The sequence below is a fragment of the Vipera ursinii genome (assembly GCF_947247035.1).
Source record: "Vipera ursinii genome assembly, contig: scaffold_114, whole genome shotgun sequence".
Lineage (NCBI taxonomy): Eukaryota > Metazoa > Chordata > Lepidosauria > Squamata > Viperidae > Vipera > Vipera ursinii.
In genome coordinates this window covers 1-24,306 of record NW_028148234.1, presented here as the reverse complement: position 1 = coordinate 24,306, position 24,306 = coordinate 1, and the positions used below count along the sequence as shown (strand labels likewise).

The window sequence follows — 24,306 nt, the reverse complement described above, 5'->3', positions numbered from 1 at the left end:
AAGGAAGGAGGGAGGGAGGGAAGGAAAGGGTGGAAGAGAAGGAAAGAAACAGAAGGAGAAAGAAAAAGAAAGAAAGAAAGAAAGAAGAAAGAAAGGAAAAAGAAAGGAAAAAGAAAGGGGAGGGAAGGAGAGAGGAAGGGAAGGAAGGAAACAGAAAGAGAGAAGGAGGAAAGAGCAGAGGAAAAAAGAAGGAAAGAGGGAGAGGGAGGATCAAAGGAAAAGGAAGGAAATAAACAGCGGTTTGCAGCAAAAAAAGCCTCGTAAATCATCGTCAATTGATCGTGAAATATTCCATATAGTTATAAGTGACCACAGGGGTGGGGTGGGGGAGGGGGGGAGCCATTGGAATGTCAGACCCATATCATAAACACCTTTGGGGGGAGGTCCATCCATCGTATCTTTGAACAGCCGCTAAGCCAAGCAGTCGTAAATCGAGGACTGCTTGTAGAGAGGTCATCAAAGCTGCTTCTTTTTGGTGCAGCCCACCACTGGGTAGGAGGAGAGACCCCAGCCTCTAACACCAGCTGTCCTCAGGCGCCCCCCCCCCTCTGGTGAAAAGGACCTCCAAACCATCCTCCCTTGTATGAATGTGTGTTTGTCAGAAATGGGGCTCCTGGGAGGAGATTCGAACCCAGCACCCCTCCTACAACGAGGAGGGGGAAAAGGTGGAAGAACCCTGCCCATCGCACGCCGTTGAGACCCCAAACGGAACCCTTCAACCATCAGTTTCAAAGCAGAGAGGATGATGGTTTGTTTTTTAAAAATAAAAAAAAAGATTCTGTGGTTTGTTTGCAAGGCAGAAATTCCTAGCTTTCCTGGATCTGGTGGTTTTGCAAATGTTTGGAAGGGCGATTGAAAAGCCTAGTAGTCCTAAAACAAACCGTGTTTTGCATGCTGGTTTGGCCCTGCCAAGAAATCCAAAATTTCTCCTCTGTGGATTCAAATCCACTTTTGTTCGTCTCGGCACCCACATTCAGAGAAAGGAGCCGGTTAGTGAACAGCATACGGATTGTCCTCGGATTGTGACCACAAAACTTCTGTTGTTAAAACAGACATTTTTAACTGAGTTTTGCCCCACTTTACAACTTTTCTTGACACAGTCGTTAAGTGAAGCACAGAAGTTCTTAAGTTAACGACACGGTTGTTAAGCGAATCTGGCTTCCCCATTGATTTTGCTTGTCAGAAGGTCGCAAAAGGGGATCGCGTGACCCCAGGGCACTGCGACCGTCATAAATACGAGTCAGTTGCCAAGCATCTGAATTTTGATCACATGACCAGTCGAGATGCTGCAATGGTTGTAAGTATGAAAATACGGTCAAAAGTCACTTTTTCAGTGCCGTTGTATCTTTGAACGGCCACTGAACAAATTGTTGTAAGTTGAGGACCGCTCAATAATTGCTGAGAACAAGCCAGGATCTTTGTGGTTCTTCACAGACATTAAAGGTAAAGGTAAAAAGGTTCCCCCGCGCATGCGTGCTAGTCGTTTCCGACTCTAGGGGCCGGTGCTCATCTCCGTTTCAAAGCCGAAGAGCCAGCGCTTGTCCGAGGACGTCTCCGTGGTCATGTGGCCGGCATGACTAGACGCCAAAGGTGCACGGAACGCTGTTACCTTCCCACCGTAGTGGTCCCTATTTTTCTACTTGCATTTTTTACGTGCTTTCGAACTGCTAGGTTGGCAGAAGCTGGGACGCGTAACAGGCGCTCACTCTGTTATGCGGCACTCGGGATTCGACCCGCCAAACTGCCGACCTTCTGATCAACAAGCTCAGCGTCCTAACCCACTGAGCCACCGCGTCCCTGTCACAGACATTACAGCCCCAAATAAATGGAAAGACTGCATGCTTGTTTCAGCTTGGTGTCTTCTGGGGAAACCATGGTTATCTGAATTCAAGCAGAAAACTTCCTCAAGCTTGCTGGGATCTGCATTAAACAAACAGAATTCCTTTCCTCCTGCTGGCTTTCTGTAGTCAGGGAAACTGAGGGACACTTTTAAAAGTTGGCTGGTTAAAAAGAAAGAAAAATCTGTGTGAAACTTATGTGTGAAACTGACTGGGAGCATGTCTGTGGAGGGGGTGGGAGAAAGCAATTAACTAGTCAGGAAAGGAAAAGGGTCATCTCAGCTTCACATCCTGACAGGTTTTCCTAATTTGCAGCCTCTCCAGGACATTTGCATGTAGTCCTCAACTTACAACCACAAAGGAGCCAAAAATGTCCGTTGTTAAATGAGACAGTTGCTAAGGGAGTTTTTTTACCTCGTTTTATGCCCTCTGTTGCCCCGGTGGTTAAGTGAATCAGATTCCCCCATTGACTTTGCTTGTCAGAAGGTCACAGAAAGGGATCACGTGACTCTGGGAAACTGCAGCCGTCATAAAAATGAGTCAGTTGCCAAGCAGACGACTTTTGATCATGTTAAGATGTTGCAACTGTCATAAGTACATGCCAGTTGCTGGGTGTCCGAATGTTGATCTCACGACTATGGGGATGCCGTAATGGTCATAAGTGCGAGGATAAGTCATAAGTCACTTTCATAAGTCACTTTCTTAAGTGCTCTTGCGTTTTCGAATAGTTGCTAAACAGATGGTCGTAAGTCAAGGACTTGCTGTACAGCTACTCCTTGACTTACAACAGCGTGTTTAGTAGCCGTTCAAAGTTACAACGGCACTGGAAAAAGTCAGTTATGACCTATCCTCACTCTTACGCCCATTGCAGCATCTTCCGTGTTCCATGTGGTCAAAATTCAGACGCTTGGCACCTGACTCATATTTATGACGGTCACAGGGTCCCGGGGAGTGACGTGATCCTGTTTTACGACCTTCTGAGAACAACAATGAACAACTGCGGCCAAACACTTAACCCCTTCGGCAAGAAAGGCCGAAAAACGGTGCAAAACTCATTTAACAAATGTCTCGCTTAACAACAGAAATGTTGGGCTCAATTGTGGTCGTAAGCTGAGGAATGCCTATATATAGCTGAACCTGTAATAGCGATGTTTCTCAGCCCTCTGTTGTTTTTAATCTTCATTTATCGATCAACGTGATTTAATGTTGTTTCAATGTTAGCTTTTGTGTTCCACGGATGCTGCAGCTTAATGCAATCTTTGCAAAGTTAATGGCTTGACTTGGCTTCCTTGCCAGTCACTGGGTCAGAAGCTGTTGTCTGTGTGAGGGGCTGTGTAGTTGTGGCTCTTGTGGTGCTTTGTCACTATCCAACTTTCCAACTTGACAGAAAGTTTTATTACTCCCTTTCTCAAGTTCTCCCTTTTCCAGACTAAGTATTATTATTATTATTATTATTATTATTATTATTATTATTATTATTATTATTATTATTATTATACTGTATTTTATTTATATCCTGTCTTTATTATCATTACAAATAAAGCTAGTCCTTGACTTATGACCTCAGTGGAGCCCAAAATTGCTAAGGGAGACATTTGTTAAGTGAGTGTTGCCTCCTTTTACGACCTTCCTTGCCACAGTTGTTAAGTGAATCACTCCACTTGTTAAGTTAGTCACACAGTCGTTAGGTGGATCTGGCTTCCCCCGTTGGCTTGGCTTGTCAAAAGGGGGATCACGTGACCCCGGACACTGTGACCGTCATAAATATGAGTCAGTTGCCAAGCGTCCGAATTTTGATCATTTGATCATGGGGATGCCGCGACGGTGGTAAGTGTGAAACGTAGACAAAATCCGTCTTTTTCAGTGCTGTTGTAACTTCAGATGGCCACTAAATGAATAGTTGTAACTTGAGGACTACCTGTATTCCCTTTCTTGACCTCTCCTGTTCCGGGTTTATTTTATTTTATTTTATTGTTCATTTTATTTGTGTCCCGTTTTTATTATAATTGCAAATAATTCAAGGTGGTGAACGGATCCTCCTCCCCTAATTTTCCCTACAACAACAGTCCTGTGAGGTAGGCTGGGACGAGGGGAGGTGACTGGTTCAAGGTCCTCCGGCTGGTCTTCATGGCTAAGGCGGGACTTGAACTCACAGCCCTCTGCTTCTTCTGAACATCCCACCTGGAAGTTCTTGAGATGTTAGTCCACCCGGGAGAAATTTTGTTGTCGTTTTGGGGCGTTGAGATCCTTTCCTCTTTCTTCCCACCAGGTTTTTGACAGCAGCTCCGAAGCCATTCCGATTCACGCCATCGGGGTCCTCACCTCCATCATGGCTACCTCCCCCGCGGCTAAGGTAAGCCCACCAGGGTCTGCCCTGCGATGTCTGAAGGCAGCAGGAGGGCGATTGCCGTGCAGGCTGGCCGTTACTCTTGCCTCTGCACCCCAGAGTGAAATTGGGAAGTGGGGGGGAGGGGTCCGCAACTTGAACAGGGTACAGGAAGAGAAGACAAGGAAATCAGCTTGCAGCCCAACGGAAATAACACTGTGGGGTCCTGGGTGGTCTCTGAGCTGGGTGGTCTCCTTGCAGGCGTCACGTGACCCAACTAGGGAACCTCATCAATGCCAGGAGGAAGGAGGAGGAGGAAGGAAGGAAGGAGGGAGGGAGGGAAGGAAGGAAGGAAGGAAGGAAGGAAGGAAGGAAGGAAGGAAGGAAGGAATGACAGACTCTGAGCTGGGTGGTTTCCTTGCAGGCGTCACGTGACCCAACTAGGGAACCTCATCAGGGCCAGGAGGGAGGAGGAGGAAGAAGAAGGAGGGAAGGAAGGAAGGAAGGAAGGAAGGAAGGAAGGAAGGAAGGAAGGACAGACTCTGAGCTGGGTGGTTTCCTTGCAGGCGTCACGTGACCCAACTAGGGAACCTCATCAGGGCTAGGAGGGACTGCAGATAACGAGAGAGCAACCCTAACCCTCCCTCCTGGCACCGATGACATTCCCTAGTTGAAAGGCTAGCAAGGAAAGAGAGCCCCAAAGACCCCACAGTCCGTCCTTCCTCCTCCTCCTCCTCCTCCTCCTCCTCCTCCTCCTCCTCCTCCTCCTCCTCCTCCTCCTCCTCCTCCTCCTAGCAGTGATGATGTTCCCGAGTTGGGTCATGAAATGTTTGCAAGGAAACTACCCAGCCCAGAGGGCACCCACAGTTCAATCCTTGAGCTACAAATATTCTCTTCTATTATGATGGATGGATAGATGAATGAGAGAAGATAGATCGACAGACAGATAGACAAAGATGGATAGATGGATGATGGATAGAGATGATAGAGAGAGAGAGAGACAGACAGACAGACACACAGACAGACACACAGATAGATAAGCAAATGGAGACAGAGAGAGAGAGAGATGAGAGAGATGGATGGATGGATGGACGGATGATAGATAGATAGATTAGATAGATAGATAGATAGATAGATAGATAGATAGATAGATAGATAGATAGATAGACAGACAGATAGATAGATAAGCAAATGGAGATAGAGATGGAGAGAGATGAGAGAGGGATGGATGGATGGACAGACGGATGATAGATAGATGAGAGTGATGGATAGATGGATGGATGGATGATAGATAGATACATAGAGATGGATGGATGGATGGATGGATGGATGGATGGATGGATGGATAGATGGATGGATATGGATGGAGAGAGACGGAGGGAGGGAGGGAGGGAGGGAGGGAGACTCCTTGAACTTTTGCAAAGTCTGCCTGGGCCTGGCGGAGCCTGACTGACCGCCCTCTTCCCCAGGAGGTCTTCAAAGAACGGATCGGCTACGGCCACCTCTACGAGGTCCTGAAGAGCCAAAGTCAGCCCACCAAGAAGCTGATCCAGGAGCTGCTTAACATGGTGAGAAGTTCGCCCTTTCTGGTCCAGAAGCTGTGGCTGCTCCATCACCGCAGGTCCTTAAGAAGAGACCGGACAGCCCTGTGTCTGAAATGGTGTAGCAGGGTTTTCTGCCTGAGCAGGGGGTTGGTCTAGAACACGGGTCGGCAACCCGCGGCTCCGGAGCCGCATGCGGCTCTTTGAGCCGTCTCCTGCAGCTCCCAGTTGCCTGGTGCACGCGCATCTCTCTCGCACCTCCGCCCGAACACCCGTTTGGAGACCTGCTGGTCTTCGGGCGGAGGTGCGGTTTGGAGACCTGCTGCTGCCAGTTTAGAAAGCTGCCGCGGCCCTGCCACAGCCTCCAAGATCCCTTCCAACTCTGTTGTTGTTGTTGTAGTTGCAGTTGTTGTTGTTGTTGTTAGAAGGCCGAAAAACAGTGTCGTTGAATTGAATTAGAATGGGAATTGAATTACTTTTGAATTAGAACTGAATTAAAATTGAATTAGAATTAGACTTTGAAATGAATTAGAGTTGAATTTAAATTGAATTGAATTAGAATTGAATTGAATTAGGGACAGAATTGAATTAGAACCAGAATTGAACTAGAATTAGGATTAAAATGAATTGAATCAGAATTTAGAATTGCATTATACTTAGAATTACTAAATTAGAATTACATTTGTATTAGAATTAGAATCTTGATATTAGAATTGAATTAGAATTCAAATTGAATTAGAATTTGAATTAGAATTAGAATCAAATTAGAATTCAAATCTGCATTAAAATTCAAATCAAATTAGGATGAAATAGGATTGAATTAGAATAACTGAAAGAATTAAATTTTGAATCAGAATTAGAATTGAATTAAAATTCAAATTCAGTTAGAATTATCAAATTGGAATTAGGTTTAGGTTTAGGATTATAGCAATCAGAATTAGATTTGGAATTGGAATTAGAATTGGAATCAGAATCGGAATTGGAATTAGAACTGAATTAGAACTACTGAATTAGAATTAGAATTGAATAAAATTAAGAGTTGAATTAGGGCTAGAATTAGAATCAACCGTAACTCACCTTCAGACCCGTGACCCTTTTCCCAGGCTGTCGAAGGGGATCACACCACCTCCCCTCCGCGTCTCATCCACAATGAGCAGCCGCTGTTGATCCTGACCCAGTGGATTCCCGAGATCACCTCTCGAGACCTCCAGATCTTCCTTTCAGAGTGGCTGAAGAAAATCTGCAACGCTTCTCTCCAGAGCCGCACAACCTGTGTCCGGGCGGGCATGGTGGGCTACCTGCTAGAGGCCCTGAGCGCCACGCAGCAGAATCTCAACCACAAATGCACCGAGAACCTTGTCGACTTGCTGCAAGTCCTCGGCAGTCTCTCGATCCGTCCGGGCGAGTTACGGCAGTTGCTGAGACTCCTCCGGACCGAGCACGGCGCAGGTTGCCACCCCTACACGGTGCAGGTCGTGCGAGCTCTTTCGGGCATGGCGCGCAAGGAGGGACCCGAGCGGGCGCTGCAGTACTTCGACTTGACGCCCAGCATGACGGGGATCATGGTGCCCACCATCCAGAAGTGGCCCGGGGGTGGCTTCGCCTTCCACGCCTGGCTGTGTCTCCTTGCTGAAGAAACCAAGGACACGCTGGAGGAGACGGGCCGGCTGAAGCGGAAGCAGCTGTACAGGTTTGTGGGCGCCTAGCTAGCGCATGCAGGTGCTGGGATGTGACCTGGTCTTTCCTGATCTGGGCAGGCTGGGGAATGGGGGGGCTGGGGACTATGGAGAGGGCTGGAAGCCCATGGAACCAAGATGACACCCAGGCAACTTTAAGAAATGTGGACTTCCACTCCCAGAATCCCCCAGCTGACATGCTTTAAGAGGGTTGGACTTCAGCTCCCAGGATCCCCCAGCCAGCCATGCTTTAAGAGGGGAGGACTTCCACTCCCAGAATCCCCCAGCCAGCCATGCTTTAAGAGGGGTGGACTTCCACTCCCAGAATCCCCCAGCTGACATGCTTTAAGAGGGGTGGACTTTCACTCCCAGAATCCCCCAGCTGACATGCTTTAAGAGGGTTGGACTTCAGCTCCCAGAATCCCCCAGCTGGCCATGCTTTAAGAGGGAAGGACTTCCACTCCCAGAATCCCCCAGCCAGCCATGCTTTAAGAGGGTTGGACTTCAGCTCCCATAATCCCCCAGCTGGCATGCTTTAAGAGGGGAGGACCTCCACTCCCCGAATCCCCCAGCTGGCCTGCTTTAAGATGAGTGGACTTCCACTCCCAGAATCCCCCAGCTTGCAAGCTTTACAATGGGTGGACTTAAATACTGGCTGGGAATTCTGGGAGTGGAACTCCACTTAAAGTTGCCACAGTTGAGCAGCACAGCCCTTGACTCTCATTCAACCACAATTGAAAAGGCAGAGAGGTTTGCGCCATCCTGCTGGGGAAAGTCTATTGTCCACTTAGTTTTGGAAATCGGGTTTTACCTGCTCAGGTAAATCTAAAACCCTGAGCTCAAGTCACCCACCTGTCCTTCCCTCCCATCGCACCTAGCTTCTTCACAGCCAGCGGCACCGGCTTCGAGGCCTTCTTCACCACGGAGGGCATGCTGGTGGTGGCTGTCTGCACCAAGAAGGAATATATGACGGTCGCTCTGCCAGAGATTCCCTTCAATGACGCAGCCTGGGTGAGCAATGGCCGGGCGGGAGGGTTTGCAGTGTCTGGGGACAAAATTGGGGGGTCCGTGAGGTGCCACATGCAACTGAGTTAGATCTCTAGTGATTTTGAAGCAGGGGTCTCCAACCTCTGGGCCCCAGCCCGCTAATGCAGGGGTCTCCAAACTTTCCTGGCTCACGGACCGGAGGGAAGGACAGCAGCTTCAAAATTAGTGCGCCTGCACACACACCAGACCACACACACACTGGTGTGGCACTAGCAGCCCCATTCACGCGTGCGGCATGCTTTGGAGCCATGCGCATGCGCAAATGGGCCACACAGCTCACCTGGGCTATTGGCCCTGTTCGTGCATGCGCAAATGGGCCACAGACACCCACTCTGCGCTTGTCCCTGTTCGTGCACATGCGCAGATGGGGCCGCGGGTGATAGCACAAGTGGGGGGAATGCACGCCTGTGCGTGTGCACACTAGCTAGCCATTTCCGCACACGGCCCAGAGGTTGGGGACCCCTGCACTGATGGGCCAGAAGCTGTTTGCAACCAGCCACGGAAAAGCGGGCAAGGGATGCACGCAGCCTCATTTGCACGAGCAGCAGGCAGTGACATGCATGCAGACTCCAAATGGAGTCAGTGGCAGAGCCAGTCGCGCAAATGGAGCTGCATGCATGCGCGCTTGACGGCCACTTGCACAGAACCCCATCTCCCCACTCTCCAGCCGGTCCACAAAACCAGAAAGATTGGGGGAACTCTGTGATGGAGGACAGCTAAACTCAGATCAACTGAGATTATCTTGAGGAGATTCATCTGGATGGCTGTGTTGACGAACACCCCCCCCCCAAAAAAAAACCTACACACTTGAGGTGCTTTTTTGAGAGGGGAGAGTGCTGGAATATCCACAGAGGGGCAAAAAAAGTCAAGATGGCATCTCTGGCCAATTAAAGACTCACACAGATAATTGCAGGATTCGGATCACATAAGCATGGCTGCCATCTTGACTTTTCTGACGTCCACTTCCTGTGGCCAACCTTGGGGGGATTTATCTGGGGAAACCACAGAGTGACCCCCCCCTCCAAATCTCTAACCAGCACTCATCAATTTAGGAAGCTTAAAAGGAATTTTAATCTTCAGAGGGTCTGTTTTTAGTGGAGTCAAGAAAAGCATCAGATTAAACAGGGAAGCGGCTACAGGTGGTCCTCATTTAGAGACTGAAATTGCAAAGGCACTGTAAAAGCTGACTTAATGACCAATCCTTGCATTTATGACCGTCGCAGCATCCCCACAGTCCCGTGATCGAAATTCAAATATTTGGCACCGGTATGTATTTACCACGATTGCTGTGTCCCCCGATCCTGTGGTCACTGTTTGTGACCTTCCCAATCGATAGCTGGTGACGAGCAAAGTAAATAGGGAAGCTGGATTCACTTAACGACCTTGTGATTCATTGAATAACTGCAATTTATTTATTTCTTTAGAAAATTTATATGGCTGCCCGCTCACTCTCAACAACCCTCGGCGGCTTTTTACCCTTAACAGCAAAAAGTCCTAACATTGGGCATGGCTCACTTAACGACCACATTATTTAGCAATACAAATTGAGCGTCATGGTTCCAACAGATGAAACTCTTCAAAAGAACTTTGAGGCGTTGTTTACCTTAAAGGATCTTTTATTCGAGTAGCATAATATTGGCACTACATAATCGAAGCCAAAAACTGAATTCCTCTCCCCTGGGCACATAGTATCAAAGCACAATTCCCTCCTCCAATTAACCGTCCTAAATCACGTTCTCCAATTATCTCAAAGCGCAGGCTTCCTCTCCAGATCTCCTGCCCGCCAATTCTCTATCAGCTCTAAGTTCAATAACCTTGATTGTCATGCTAAGTTTAGTGTTGTTATGTCTAGCTGAACTCTCGTTCGCATCCTCCCCTCCCAGCATCGTCTAACTCTAAAAGCGAAAGGGAAAAGATGGCTACATTTCCATCTGTTGTCAATGCAAAAACATCCGATGTTAGGAGCGTTGACATTCAGGTCCCAATTGTGGTCGTAAGCCGAGGCCTACCTGTAGTAAGATGCCACTTGGAGAATGTATCTCTTGCAAAGTATCTGCTTGGCTGATAGTTTTCCAAATCGATCCCTGTTTTGTTCGCAATGCTATTCATTGTCTTTCCATTCTGTATCCACAACTTGACAAATGTTGCTGTCCCATTGGGGTGAAACCCAGTAATCTCTGCTTCTGCTCATTTGCTAGCATTGCGTTGATGTCGTCCACATTGTGGGCCGCCGGCTCTTCAGTCAGAACCAGGTGAACATTTTTGTGGATGGTCAGCTCCAGAAAGTCGCTCAGCTGCGTTTCCCATCCGTCAGTGAGGTAAGATGTCCTCGGATCACGGCGTACATCTTGACGGGTCTGTAAAAATTACAGACGTGGACAATTGGAGGATTGTTAAAATCAGTAGTACTTGTGACAGCTCTAGGAAAGCCAGTGGTGTCCTGTTGTCATTCTGTGCCAGCCTTTGATCCCGGTAGCTGAATCTGGGGAATCAGAGGAAGAGGAAGAGAAGGGGCCTGGGGAGCCATCAGAGTCGGAGGAAGGCTCTGATGAGCTACAGGACTTACCATCTGATGAAGAACCTGGCCCCTCCACTCGTGCTCAGGATGAGACCCAGCTGTGCTGGGAAGCTGAGTCAGACTCTGAGGACGCACTGCTGGAGGACATTATAGAGGCTTGTAAACGCAGACACGCCACAGGAGTAGGACAGAGGGAGGCAATGGGGCGACTCCAGGGAAGGAGGAGAAGGCACTGAGAAGCCACGCCTTGGGGCTGCATAACAAAAAGGGAATGTGTGAGCAGGGCTGGTTGTTGAAGGCAACCGTTTGCAAACGACTCCAGTTTTGTTTGCTTTCCTATGAACTATTTCCTGTTTGACTCGTGCTCCATTTTGCTTTTGAACAATTCTCCATTGGAAAACGTGTTCTGTTGCTTTTACTCTTGGGACAATTAGCAGGTCTGTAACTCAGATAAAAGGGGTTGGTTTTCCAGCCTACTTGTTAAAAGAGGGGTTTGCCTTTGTGAAGTAACAAAGACGTACGTAGGCTGGGACAGAACATGTCCCAGCCTACGGCGGGTAGATTGGATTCGTTCCTTCAAAGGGATCTAGGACAACTCTCCATGACCAACTCGTGGCAGTAAAACTCACCCCGGGACAACTTATCGCAGGACTGTTCAATGCTATATTAATACTTTATTTCACTTATTTTTCTAATGGGTGATCACGTTTTCATCAAAATTATTGTAACTCTTGTATTTCTGGATTGACTTTATTTTACTATTATTGGCCCATCGAAATTATATTTAAATTTTGTGTTTGTTGAATTATCCTGTGGCTTGTTGTCCTGGGGTGAGTTAGCTGTAGCAAGTTGTCCCAGAAAAGTTGGTTGTGGTGAGTTGTCCTATTCCACCTTCAAAGATCCTACAAAAAACATCTTCAGCAGCAAAATTGGCAGAGATGGCCCCTACAGGTGATCCTCAACATCTGATCGGTTGCTGAACAACCCGTCAGAATTTACAGCAGACCTCAAAAATGGGATTTACGACACAGATCCAATGTTCTAAGAGTCACTCCCACCCTGTAGTCGCATACTCAGCCTTTGGGCCCCGGTCAGTACAGCCATATTTACAACTATTTGCAGCATCCTACTATCACTTGATCTCATTTTATGACGATGAAAACCAGCAGTTATTTCCAGTGTTCGGCAAAACTTGCCATGGCAAAGCATTAACGCTTTCTGGTTCGCTTAGTGACTGTAGCATTCGCTGAATGACTGCAGTGGTTCACTTAACGACCAACAAAAAAAGTTGTAAAAATCAAGCTGGTCACATGACTGATCCCCATTCCAACTTATGATCATAATGGGCTGACTCCTTTATGATTGTAAATCAAGGACTTGCTGTGGAGCAGGGGTCTTCAAACCCCTGGCTGGCTGACGAATTCCTGGCTGAGGAATTCTGGGAGTTGAAGTCCACAAGTCAAAAAAGGGCCAAGTTTGAAGACTCCTGAGAGTTTGGATCCAAGCCCGCAGTTTCGTCAAAATGGCCGACTGAGGAATTCTGGGAGATGAAGTCCACCAGTCATAAAAGGGCCATGTTTGAAGACCCCTGCTGTAGAGTTATTATTCTGAATAGCCTTCAGATGGTGAGCAGAGAAGATCAGCCATGACCTTCCTGATCTTTGGGGCTCCTGAGCTTGGGGAAAAAGGAAAAGTCCACATTTTGGGTTGATTGTCCATCACTCAAGTGAAGAGATGGATAGTTTGGTTTGCTGTTGAACCAAAGGTTGACTCGGCCTTCCATCCTTCCGAGGTAGGTAAAATGAGGACCCAGATTGTTGGGGGCAATAAGCTGACTTTGTAATAATGCCGCTTGGGGTGTGTGTGTGTGAAAGCCCTAATAAGCAGGCACATACATAGAATGAAGGCTATTGCTAAGCACATTGATTTGTGCTTCTTAGATTGTAAGCCGCCCTGAGTCTTCGGAGAAGGGTGGGATATAAATGGGATTAAAAAAAAAACTTCCCTAATCCAATTTCCGGTTTGGAGTGGAGATTGTTCATATCCTTCTTCTCCATTTGTGTGTCATTGTCCTGACTGTATCTCCTCAATCTGAAATCCAGAAGGTTAATTCTACCACCTTCTCCATCTTTCTGCTTCTCCATGGAGGGAAGTGTGTAAAATCATGGATTCCTTGTAGGAAGAACTCCTTCGTGGGTTCCTTGGCCTTTTTTGAAACTTGGTGGACTGTTTGAGATACCATCATGAACCTGGAGCTTCCCAGTGGGCCAGTTCTGCTCAAAATACAACGTCTCCTGCCTTGGACAAGGGATTGGACTAGAAGAGGGGTGGGCAACCTGGGCTCTTTTATGACTCGTGGTCTTCCAACTCCCAGAATTCTTGAACCAGCGTGACTCAGCTTGGGAACCTCTCCCTTTCCCCTCAGCATGGCTGACTCAGGAATTCTGGGAGTTGAAGTCCATGTCATAAAGCGGCCTAGGCCTAAGCCAGGGGTGGCCAACCTTGGCTCTTTTATGACTGGTGGACTTCAACTCCCAGAATTCCTGAACCAGCGTGGCTCAGCTTAGAAACCTCTCCCTTTCCCCTCAATATGACTGACGGGAATTCTGGGAGTTGAAGTCCATGTCATAAAGCGGCCTAGGCCTAAGCCAGGGGTGGCCAACCTTGGCTCTTTTATGACTGGTGGACTTCAACTCCCAGAATTCCTGAACCAGCGTCACTCAGCTTAGAAACCTCTCCCTTTCCCCTCAGCATGACTGACTCGAGAATTCTGGGAGTTGAAGTCCACAAGTCATAAAAGAGGTTGCCTACTCCTGGACTAGGAGACCTCCAAGGTTCCTTTCTAACCCTATGATTCTACGTCCAGTTGTAAAATCCAGGGAGGGATGTTGATGGCTACCATTTAAAGACATCATCTTCAGATGTTCTCCAGGTAGTTTGGACTTCAGCAGCCACAATTTTGCATGATCGTTTCAGAGGGCTGAAGGGTGTTGAGGTTCTGGTGGTTTTGAAGGACCACAACATGGAAAAAGGAAGGTCTAGGACAAGAACAGAAATATGTATACCTTCTAAATGTCCAACGTTTGTCCTCTTCCTGACCAGGCCTTCACATCTTGCTGCATTGGTTCTGCTGGCCACCGCACCACCACCACGTCCACGATCTACTCACCCCCGTCTCACTCGCCAGATCTGGAGTTCCCAGCGCACCCTTTTCTGAACCGCTCACAGTCCTTCCCAGCATCTTTGGCTTCTCATACCTGGACCCCCATCCCGCCCCGGGAAAGCATGGTCTCTACCATGATTGCGGGGAGCCAGGACACCGAGTGGGGGATGCCCACCTCTTTGGAGGGCCACTTGGGGTCAGTCGCCATCTTCTACGAGGCACTCCAGTCTGCTCAGGTGAAGGCCCTCTTCTTGGCAGGTAGGGCTCTGGAGAAACCATGTGTGTTGTCCATCTCACCCAAGGACACTTGAAGAATAGGCAAATTGGACTGGATGTTTGGGATGGGGACACTGATGGTCCAAACAGAGCAGGACAAGAGCAAGGAGGAAAGCAGGAGGTAAGGATGGGACACCTCTTGGTGGAGGACCTCATCCAGAACTTCAAGGGATGGTCCTTTTGAGGAGGACCTGTTCCTATTGCATGCTGAGCTTGAGGACACCAAGTCTTCCTTCTTTGACCACAGCTCTGTTTCCTTCCGCAGGACCAAATATTGCATCACCATTTAAGCCCGAGGGAGATTTTGGGGAACTGAGTAGCAAACTACTTTTGTACTACACACCCCAGGTAAGGCCAAATCTGACTTTCTGCACATCTGTGGTCAGCCTCCTCCACAAAGAGGACCTAGCCTGATGACAGGACCGTGTTTGAGATCCTCAGAGCTTGCCTTTGCCTTTTTCTCCTTCGGTGGTTCTCTAGGCCTGTAAAAGCAACATCTGTCTGGACCTTTCTCCAAACCATAACCTGGATGGGAGGCTGACAGGGCATCAGGTGGTGAACTGGGACGTTAAGGTAGGTGGGAACCCATACTCACGTCTTTGAGGAACCATCTTGGCTGTTGGGAGGAAATTGTCCCAGCTTCTCACTCTGACCTGTTAGCTTCTCTGTAGGACCAAGCTAGATCACCATGGAAGTTCTGCCACCGCCACCTTTAGATCACTCCTTTGGGGGTCTTCTGAGGTCTACGGTGTGATGGTTCTCAACTCATAAAGCTTTCTTTTGGGTTCTGCATAGGATGTCATCAATTGTGTTGGTGGAATGGGAGCACTCCTCCCTCTCCTGGATCAGGTGGCATCTCAGGAGGAAGAAAGCAAGGATGTCCAGGAGATTCATGACTTGGTGGGCCCAGAGTTGACCTCTTCACGGAGTGCTCAAGGCCTGCACATTCCCCTGGGAAAATCTTCAGGTGAGAAAAAATCTGCAGTTTGGGAGAGATAGAGATAGCAAAGCTGGCTGGGGAATTCTGGGAGTTGAAGTCCACTCACCTTAAAGTCACCAGGTTCGAGCAACACTGTTTTAGATGGTGCACGAGATTATGGTTTCCATGTCGGTTTTCCCATCTTTAGAGGGCAGGCTGGAGAAGAATGGAGTGGCTGCATTTTTACTACTGATGAAGAACTTCCTGTGTGGCCATCAAGTCAATCAAGAGAGTTTGGTCCAGTGTCACGGTCCAGCCATCATTGGAGCTTTGCTCCAGAAGGTGAGCATCCATGCACACTTCCGTAGAGGGGTGATCTCATCTAGGTTTCCAACATTTTGACCGCTCTTTCAAAGATGCTTTTTCGGGAGGCAGTACTAATAATACCTCACATGATCTTGATTCTATGCCTCTGTTTATACAACCCAGGATTGTGTTAACTTTTTTTGGCTGCTGCCGCCGCACACAACTGGCTCATGTATTTCCATAACAGTTTTTTGCGCCATCTTCCAGTCTTTCTTCATTCTTTGACAGCCATTCTCCTTTTCTGATGCTCAGGATTAAAGATCTACCAACCAACCCTTTATAAAAGTCGAGGGCGGGGTTGTCTCTCAATCCCTGCTCCAACAGAACACCTGATCCCATCCCATAACCATGCGCGAGGCCTCAATTCCTCTTCAACTTCAGTGGGAATAATGGGTGTTGTAGTCCTGAGCATCAGTTCCTTGGCATTAAATCCCACAAGGTTGGATCTGGAAGAGCAGAAGGGGGAATGATGAGAAGAAGCCACAGGGATTCTGCCCATGGACAGTCTTCTTGACCTTACGTGGAGGATAAAGTCTTCACGTAGATCTTTCCACGTTCTGCAGGTCTCCAGCCAAGCGGTGGACATGAATGTCCTCATGGCCTCCCAGATTCTGATGGAACAGGTGTCCTCAGAAGGACACAACCTCTTGCTTCATCTCCTCTACCAAGCCCTCCTCTTTGACTTCCGCATCTGGACCAACAGTGACTTCGCCGTCCGGCTGGGTAAGTTCAGGAGGGTCTAGATCAGGGGTCTTCCAACGTGGCCCTTTTGTGACTTGTGGACTTCAACTCCCAGAATCCCTCAGCCAGGCATGCTGGCATGATGTCCACGAGTCATAAAAGGGCCAAGTTTGAAGACCCCCGGTCTAGAATATTGAAAGACCCCATCGGCCCCGAGAAAATTGGTCCTTTTAGAGAGAGAGAGAAGTTCCTTTCTCCACCTTTGGAGCATCACAGAGTCTTTCCGTGGGTTGAAATTCTTCTGAAAGGTCAATGACTTCCTTTCGTTTCCTGAGCCATAACTTGGCTACTTCCTGTGAATGTCCTTTCTTGGGTCAGGTTGCTCCATTTCTATGATAACTCAAAGAGAGATGTAGGTGGGACTCCATGACCATCTAAGGAGGACCCCTGCCTTGAGAATAGGATGGGCGAGATTAGCAGGTATGGCCCACCTTCTTCCTCAACTTGTCTCTCTCTTTGATAGGTCACATCCAGTACCTATCCAATATAATTAAGGACCACAAACAAAGGATAAGGAAGAAATATGGGGTGCAATACATCCTAGATTCCATCCGGACCTATTACGGGTGAGTTAAGAGAACATTGCAGAATCCTCCTTGCTTAGTTCCTGGTCAAGGTGTCCTCTCCTCTAACAGACAACCAACTGCCCTTGTTCCTTTCCTACTTTCTCCATTATGACCCTTTTCCTGTTTCTTCTCTTCAGAACCTACAAGGAGAAGCCCATTGCCACCGGCAACCTCCGGACAGTGCAAACGTCCCTCTTCAGCCTGATCAAGGACTTCTTTTGCAGGAACATCTCCAGCAATGAGATGCAAAGCACCATGAACTATCTGGCAGCCGTAAATGATGAGCACCAGGTAGATTGGAGACCAAGAACTTGCATGGATGGATGGAGGGAGGGAGGGAGGGAGGGAGGGAGGGAAGGAGGGGTGGAGTGATGGATAAAGAGGGAGATGGACACACAGACACGTGGGTGGGTAGACGGGTGGGTGGGTGGGTGGAGGGAGGGAGGGAGGGAGGGAGGAAGGGACAGATGGAGGGAGGGAGGGATAGATGCACATAGAAAGGGAGAGATGGAAGCACAGAAATGGGTGGACAACAGGTAGGTGGATGGACAGAGGGATGGATGGGGAGGGAGGGAGGAATGGATGTATGGATGGACGGACAGAGGAGTGGGCGGATGGATGGATGCATAGATGGATGGGTAGATAAATGGATGGATAAATAGATGGATGGCTGTCTCATTCCCAGACAAGTAAACCTGCATATTCAGCCTGGCATCTTCCAGATACATCAGACCTCATCTCCCAGAATTCCCCTCCTGCAGAGCCAAAGGCTGTAGGAATGTTGGGAGTTGAGGTCAACCATACCTTAGAAAGTTCCCTCTCGAAGAGAGATGTTTTGAAGTAAGGATTCTTGCGTTGGGCTGCTGGTTTTCCAGGCTTACTATAAGGAGAGCTCTAATCTCAGATTTCAGATCTATCATAGGAAGACCTGGATCGCGAACCAAGATCAGCTGATTAACTGTAGGCAACATTCAGCAAGCTTTAACATGCCCTTTCCAAGATGTGTTCCCAGAACACACCTGGACACTGTTGCATTGCGATTCTTGAGTTTAGAAGCTTTGGAAGGAAGTTCTGCCTGGATTCGGCGTAACAGCAGTTTCCGTTTTCTGACGTGTCTCACAGGTGTGTGGGATCCTGGAGGTGATCCAGAGTCTGCAGAAGAATTCTCCATGCCAGGACCAGCTCTTTGCTTTCCTGTTTGAGGCAGGCAACGTGGAGGTCTTCTTCTCGCTACTCATTCAACGGAAGTTCTCGGATGAAGTCCGGGAGAGAATCTTCAAGGTAGGAACTCATCTCCATGAGTCCCATAGGTGCCTTTTTCAGGACGCAACTGGATGTTCTTGTTTTTCCTTTAAAGATGTTTCGCTTCTCATCCAAGAAGCTTCTTCAGTTATGGCTGAATGGTGGAGAGTGGAAGGATTTATATTCCTTGCAGTCATCTGGTCGTTGGTACTCTCTCTGAGAGTCGTTGAGGCCACTTGTGGGTTTACCTGCATCCTCAAGGTCACCTGAGCGGTGCAAATGGGTGTGGAGCCTTCTTGGAACTGCTGAAAGGGCTGTGTTGTAGACTGGAGATATATGATGTCACCACTCAGCTGACCCTGAGGACACAGATAAACCCACAAGTGGCCTCAACGACTCTCTGAAAGGATGCAAATGACCAGCTTGTCTGCAAGGAGTATACATCCTTCCGTTTTCCACCACCCAGTCAGAGCTGAAGAAGCTTCTTGGGTGAGAAGGGAAACGTCTTCAAAGGAAAAACAAGATCGTCCAGTTGCCTCCTGGAAAAGCACCTGTGGGACAGCCCTGATCTGGAGGATGGAGAACCTCCATAGAATCTCCGTGAGGTTTGGGTATCTCCCCGGGGTTCTGCTACTAGTGATGGAGACAGGTTGGGTCCAACTGGATCTTCCCAGTTGACGGCCATGGAGACTTGAAGCTTCTCATGTACTTCAAGGTTGTGGTTGTGTGTGGAGCTCCTGTTTAGGTACAGCGGTGTGAAATAAACACAAAACCAGCAGCGTTGTGCAGAAGGATCTAATTTTCTGATCTGAACTAGAATAACAGAGTTGGAAGGGACCTTGGAGGTCTTCTAGTCCAACCCCCTGCTCAAGCAGGGTTCTGGGTTCTTCTACCAGTGATGGAAACAAGGTTGGGTCCAATCTTCTCAGCTGAAGGCCATAGAACCCTCTTATAGGCTTCCAGGCTGTGGTTGTATGTGTTGTGATTCCTTGCCAGCCAGTGGATCCGGCAGCTGAGTCTGAGGAATCAGAGGAGGAGGAGGGGCCTGGAGGAGGGGCCTGGAGTGACATTAGAGCCTCAGAGGAAGGCTCTTGAGGAGCTCCAAGACTTACAGTCGGACGAGGAGCTGGGCCCCTCTACTCGCGCTCAGGCTGAGACACAGCTTTGCTGGGAGTCTGAGTTGGACAGGGTTGAAACACAGCTGGGACAAATTCAGGATGCACGGAAGCGCGGGCAAGAGAAGCGACCAGGACAGAGGAATGCAATGGGGCGGCTCCAAAGGCAAAGGAGAAGGCATTAGGAAGCCACGCCTTGGCTGAATAATAAAAGGGGAGGTGTGGGAGGTGTTTGTTGCCAAAGGCAACCGCTCATGTTGAGGATCGAGTTTCTGTGAACTGTGTTTGTTTGCCTTGGACATTGACTCAGGTCTGTGAGAATAAAATGGGTTGGTTTTTTCCTTGTGGTTCCTGCCTTTTTCTTGGAAGAAGGCTTTCTCCTTGTGAGCAGAACAAGGACTCACGTAGGTTGGGACAGAACAGTGTGTGAAGCTCCTGTGTTGGCACAGGGCTGAGAAAACAACCACAATCCTACCAGTATTGTGAAGGTTCTTGATCTTTATCTCTGGACAGGAATATCCCCAAAATCCACTGAATTGCCCTAGATCAGACATCTCAAAACTCACGACGTCACGTGACGTCGCGTGATGTATCCGAGCTTTTTCTCCATTGCTGGCAATGGGCTGGGCGCGGTTTCCTGGGGACGCATCTGCCCCGTGGGCCGGCAGTTTAACACCCCTGCCCTAGATTGTACATCTGCTAAAAACAGCCCCAGTGGAGTTCCTTCCTAATACAGGTAGTCCTTAATTAACAACCATTCATTTAGTGACCGTTTGAAGTTACAATGGCACTGGAAAAAAGGGACTTATGACCATTTTTCACACTTATGACCATTGCAACATCCCCGTGGTCATGTTTTATCACAATTCAGACGCTTGGCAGCCGACTCATACTTATGACGGTCGCAGTGTCCTCGGGTCACGTGATCATTCTTTGAGACTTCTGACGAGCACCAGCCAGATTCACTTAACAACTATGTGATTAACCTAACAACGGTGGTGATTCACTTAACAACTGTGGCAAGAAATGTCACAAAATGCGGCAGAACTCCCCTCACAGCTGTCTCGCATAGCGATGGAAATTTGGGGCCCAATTGTGGTTGTGTCCAGGGCCACCTGTATTGAAGACATCTTTCCCAGCCTAGTCACCTCCAGTGACCTTGGTGTACAACTCTCATCATGCACAGCCAGATGGGTGCGATGGGTGTTGTGGTTCAGCCCGTCCAGAGCATTGCAGCCGATATCCCAAATATCTCTTCAGTGAAAACCACTTGGCGTCTTTTTGTTTGTTTCTGCACAGATTTTGTACAAGTTGCTGAAGTACGAGAAGGTCCACGAACGGTATAAGCACCGCTTGAAGTTGAAGGACATCGGCTATCATGGCTTCATCTCGTACCTGAACGACATCCCGGTTTCCATACTGTTTTTCCGGTGCCTTCTAGAACAAGTCCTTGGAGCAGGTAGCTGCACAGGGCGTTTCATTGTTCCTCTGCTGGTTTCTGTGTCTGAAAACTGAGCTCAAAGTTCAGTAGGGCTTCAGGAGGACCATCGTAAGAAGACCCAAACCCACCGAAACGCCACTCTTCACGGTTGTCCTACTACACATCCTGCCCACTTAATTATGAACATCGTGGATCATTCTTGGCCCTAATCTTGGAGCTAAGTAGCTTTCTCCTGATCTGCTGGTCAAAGGTGCTTTTCCAGGAGGCAACTCGGCTTTCTTGTTTTTCCTTTGAAGATGTTTCGCTTCCCCTCCAAGAAGCTTCTTCAGCTCCGACTGGAGGGTGGGGAATGGAAGGATTTATACTCCTTGCAGACAGCTGGTCATTTGCCCTCTTTTAGAGAGTCCTTGAGGCCACCTGGAGGTTTTATCTGTGTCCTCAGGGTCACCTGAGTGGTGCAAATAGGTGTGGAGCCTTCTTGGAACTGCTGAAAGGACCGTGTGGTAGACTAGAGATAGATTGTGTCAGTTCCCTAGAGGGCCTCTTTGACCCCTCTTTCAAACCAAATGACCAGCTGTCTGAAAGGAGTATAAATCCTTCGATTCCCCCACCATCTAGTCAGAGCTGAAGAAGCTTCTTGGATGAGAAGCGAAATGTCTTCAGAGAAAAACAAAGTCCAGTTGCCTCCTGAATAAAGCCTCTTTGGGACAACCAGGACTTGGATGGCTAAGAATCTCCATATACACAACGTGCTGGTTCAGTTTCTGGATTTTGGAGGATGGATCTAGAAAGAAACTGGGCACGGTCTTGATTGAGTTCTAGACCTGTTTTGTAGTAGCTAACTCAAAGTAGCTGAAAGCTTGCACATTCTTTGTACTTTCCTAAAGAGGATGTTGTCTCCTTGAGTAGCTTGGTTTGAGAGACAGAGGTTGTCAGAACGTGTGACCCTTTGCTTCTCTGGAGAACAGTGAGCCAGAAGGAAAAACAGCTGAAGCCCACAGTTGGCAATGTTCTCAGATATGTAGAGACCACGGAGCCCAATTTGAGTCTAGGTTCCCACCTTATGCTGGAGTGCACCAAACTGCTTCTTTCTGGTTCAAGCGAGGGTTGGGAGCTGAGCCGTTGGCTTATCTGCATCTTGCAATGCTTCTCAACTTGGCAACTTGAAGACGGATGGACTTCATTTCCCAGAATCCCCTAGCCAGCTGTGTGATTTGAGTCTGACAAAAAATTCTAGCTGACAAGTCAAATCCAAGATAAGGTAGTGCTTCCAAGAGTTTTAACAAGGTTTAGAATGAAGGGACAAGGTCTTTTACAAACAGTTCAGCATTTGAGATCTTCTAGACAGTGAGGTTTGACTACCAAAAGGGACAATGCTTATTTTTTGCTTAGTTTTGTAGAGGATTTCTAAGTCAGTATTTGCAACCTTGACCACTTGAAGATGGGTGGACTTCAACTCCCAGAATTCCCCAGGCAGCCAGGCTGTCTGGGGGATTCTGGGAGTTGAAGTCTACCCATCTTCAAGTAGTCAAGGTTGAAAACACTGATATATTCATCAAAGACTATACACCAGCGAGTTTGTGTCTGGTTAACTGGAGCTTAGCATATTGTATGAACCAGCTGCTTCACATCTGCCACTGTGGATTGGTGAGTTTGCAAGAAATGGGAATGGGACAAGTCATCACAGCCAACTCATCGTGGGACAACTCACTGAGGGACAATTTAACAATTCTGTTTAATTATTTAAAATAAATTAAAAATTATTTTAATTTTTGCCATTCACATTTCATTCTGTGCTTCGTTTTGCATCCTTTCTTTAATGGTTTTTTTCCTATCATTTCTTTGATATTAGTGTCGCTTTTGTTCCTCAATGAGTTGGCCCACAGTGAGTTGGCCATGGCAAGTTGGCTTTGGTAAGAGCTCAAGCATGAAGCCGTCATTGGTTTGGACATAAGCATAAAGCCATTTTGATTTTTGCTTTCTTATTCTCAGATTCCCCAAACTACAAGGATTTGATGGCTGTTGTTTACCTCTCTCACCGGGCAGATCTGACAGTCAGACTGGACATCTGCAGGAAGGTATGTCGGACTTGGAACACCTTTGTACAAGGTGAAACAGGAAACAGTTTTGAGGGGTCCCTGGTGCTCGCTCAGCTTGGCTGTTTCTTTGCAGACATTTCCTTACCCAACTAGGGAACATCATCAGTGCTAAAAGGGAGTGGGGTTGTGGAGAGGAGGACGAGGAGGACTGTGGGGTCTTTGGTGCTCTCTGAGCTTGGTTATTTGCAGAGAGGAGGAGGAGGAAGAAGAAGAGGAAGAGCGAGGTGGAAGACTCAAAGAGCACCAAGGACCCCACAGTCCTCCTCCTCCTCCTCCTCTTTCTCCTCCTCCTCTCTCTTCATAAACCCCCTCCCTTCTAGCACTGATGATGTTCCCTAGTTATGTCATGAAATGTCTGCAAGAAAACCACCAAGCTCAGAGAGCACCAAGGACCCCACACTCCTCCTCCTCTTCCTCCTCGTGATGAATTAGCTTAGATTCATTGCATAAACACAAGAGTTGAGTTCCAATATCCCCTGAATGCCTTTGAGCCTAATCCGTTTCCAGGCAAATGCTGGGCAGATTCCTGTATTATAAGCAGAAAACAATAAAGTAGAGAGTTGAAGTTCTAGGCATGGGGATCTGGTTGTTCGTGCCTCCCATTGCCTTCCTGTTTCTCTCCCTCTCCAGCTCTTCCACCTAATTTACTCACAGCACGACATGGTGAAGCAACTGGCCAAGCTGGCGGGCTGGCAGGACACCCTGACCAAGCTCTACGTCAAGGAGTCCTACGAGTCTCGCCAACACAGCCTGTCAAACTCGGCCAACTCAGAGCAGTCCAGCATGGAGAAAGGGAAAGAGCTGGTGGGCTCCACTAGTCCTTTGACCTCTGAGCTGCCAGATTTGGATGTGTTTCTCCCCCTGGGCTACGAAGCTTCTGACCACGAGCTGTCAGAAGGTTTCCTGGAGCTGTCCACGTCTCCCACCAACCAGAAGAACAAGGTTTTCCAGTCTTACGCCTTCAAATCCTTCGACTCCTTAGAGCTCGCCAGCCATTCCTCTTCCTCCAACATCATGGACCTTCCTGGGCAGGGAGAGGTCCACCCAGCAGGCCCAGCTGACCGGGTCTACCACCCGCTCTCGCCGTTCTCCCATTCCCCCTTTGACCTGGGCTTGGATTTGGGCAGCAGTAGCTCAGCGGCCACCTTGGAAAGTGGGAACCAGACCCCCCTCAGCCTTCCCGGGACTCCTTCTCCTCTGGAGAACTTCAAGCCCTTCCCGGGCTCCAGGGCGCGGAAGAGTTCCAGTTTGTCCAACGTGCTGGACGAGACAAGCTACCAAGAGACCTTGCCGAGCGACAGCATCTCCAACACGAGCAACCCTCAGGTGGGCTTGGAGGAGATCTTCCTCGGAAGTCTTCGCCTCAGCGGAGATCTCGGTTCTGGTCCAGGGTTCTCCTCGCAGGCGACTCCCGTTTTGCCAATGCGCGGCC

The 24,306-nt window shown here is 48.4% G+C and overlaps 1 protein-coding gene across 1 annotated transcript in view; it reads left to right on the top strand.

Moving 5' to 3' along the window:
* The window catches only part of LOC310650668 (neurobeachin-like protein 2), a gene marked incomplete at its 3' end in the record, with an annotated part of 85,024 nt that extends 60,824 nt beyond the window's left edge, over nt 1-24,200 (top strand). The window contains exons 11-27 of the mRNA XM_083380250.1: nt 4,108-4,191; nt 5,634-5,732; nt 6,809-7,395; nt 8,260-8,392; nt 10,627-10,746; nt 14,049-14,367; nt 14,651-14,733; nt 14,866-14,958; nt 15,181-15,352; nt 15,513-15,646; nt 16,234-16,393; nt 16,875-16,977; nt 17,115-17,268; nt 18,100-18,258; nt 20,634-20,793; nt 22,768-22,853; nt 23,505-24,200. Of these exons, the coding sequence (XP_083236376.1) occupies nt 4,108-4,191; nt 5,634-5,732; nt 6,809-7,395; nt 8,260-8,392; nt 10,627-10,746; nt 14,049-14,367; nt 14,651-14,733; nt 14,866-14,958; nt 15,181-15,352; nt 15,513-15,646; nt 16,234-16,393; nt 16,875-16,977; nt 17,115-17,268; nt 18,100-18,258; nt 20,634-20,793; nt 22,768-22,853; nt 23,505-24,200 (3,342 nt within the window). The remainder of the gene's footprint in view (nt 1-4,107; nt 4,192-5,633; nt 5,733-6,808; nt 7,396-8,259; nt 8,393-10,626; nt 10,747-14,048; nt 14,368-14,650; nt 14,734-14,865; nt 14,959-15,180; nt 15,353-15,512; nt 15,647-16,233; nt 16,394-16,874; nt 16,978-17,114; nt 17,269-18,099; nt 18,259-20,633; nt 20,794-22,767; nt 22,854-23,504) is intronic.
* Nucleotides 24,201-24,306: the final 106 nt, after the last annotated feature.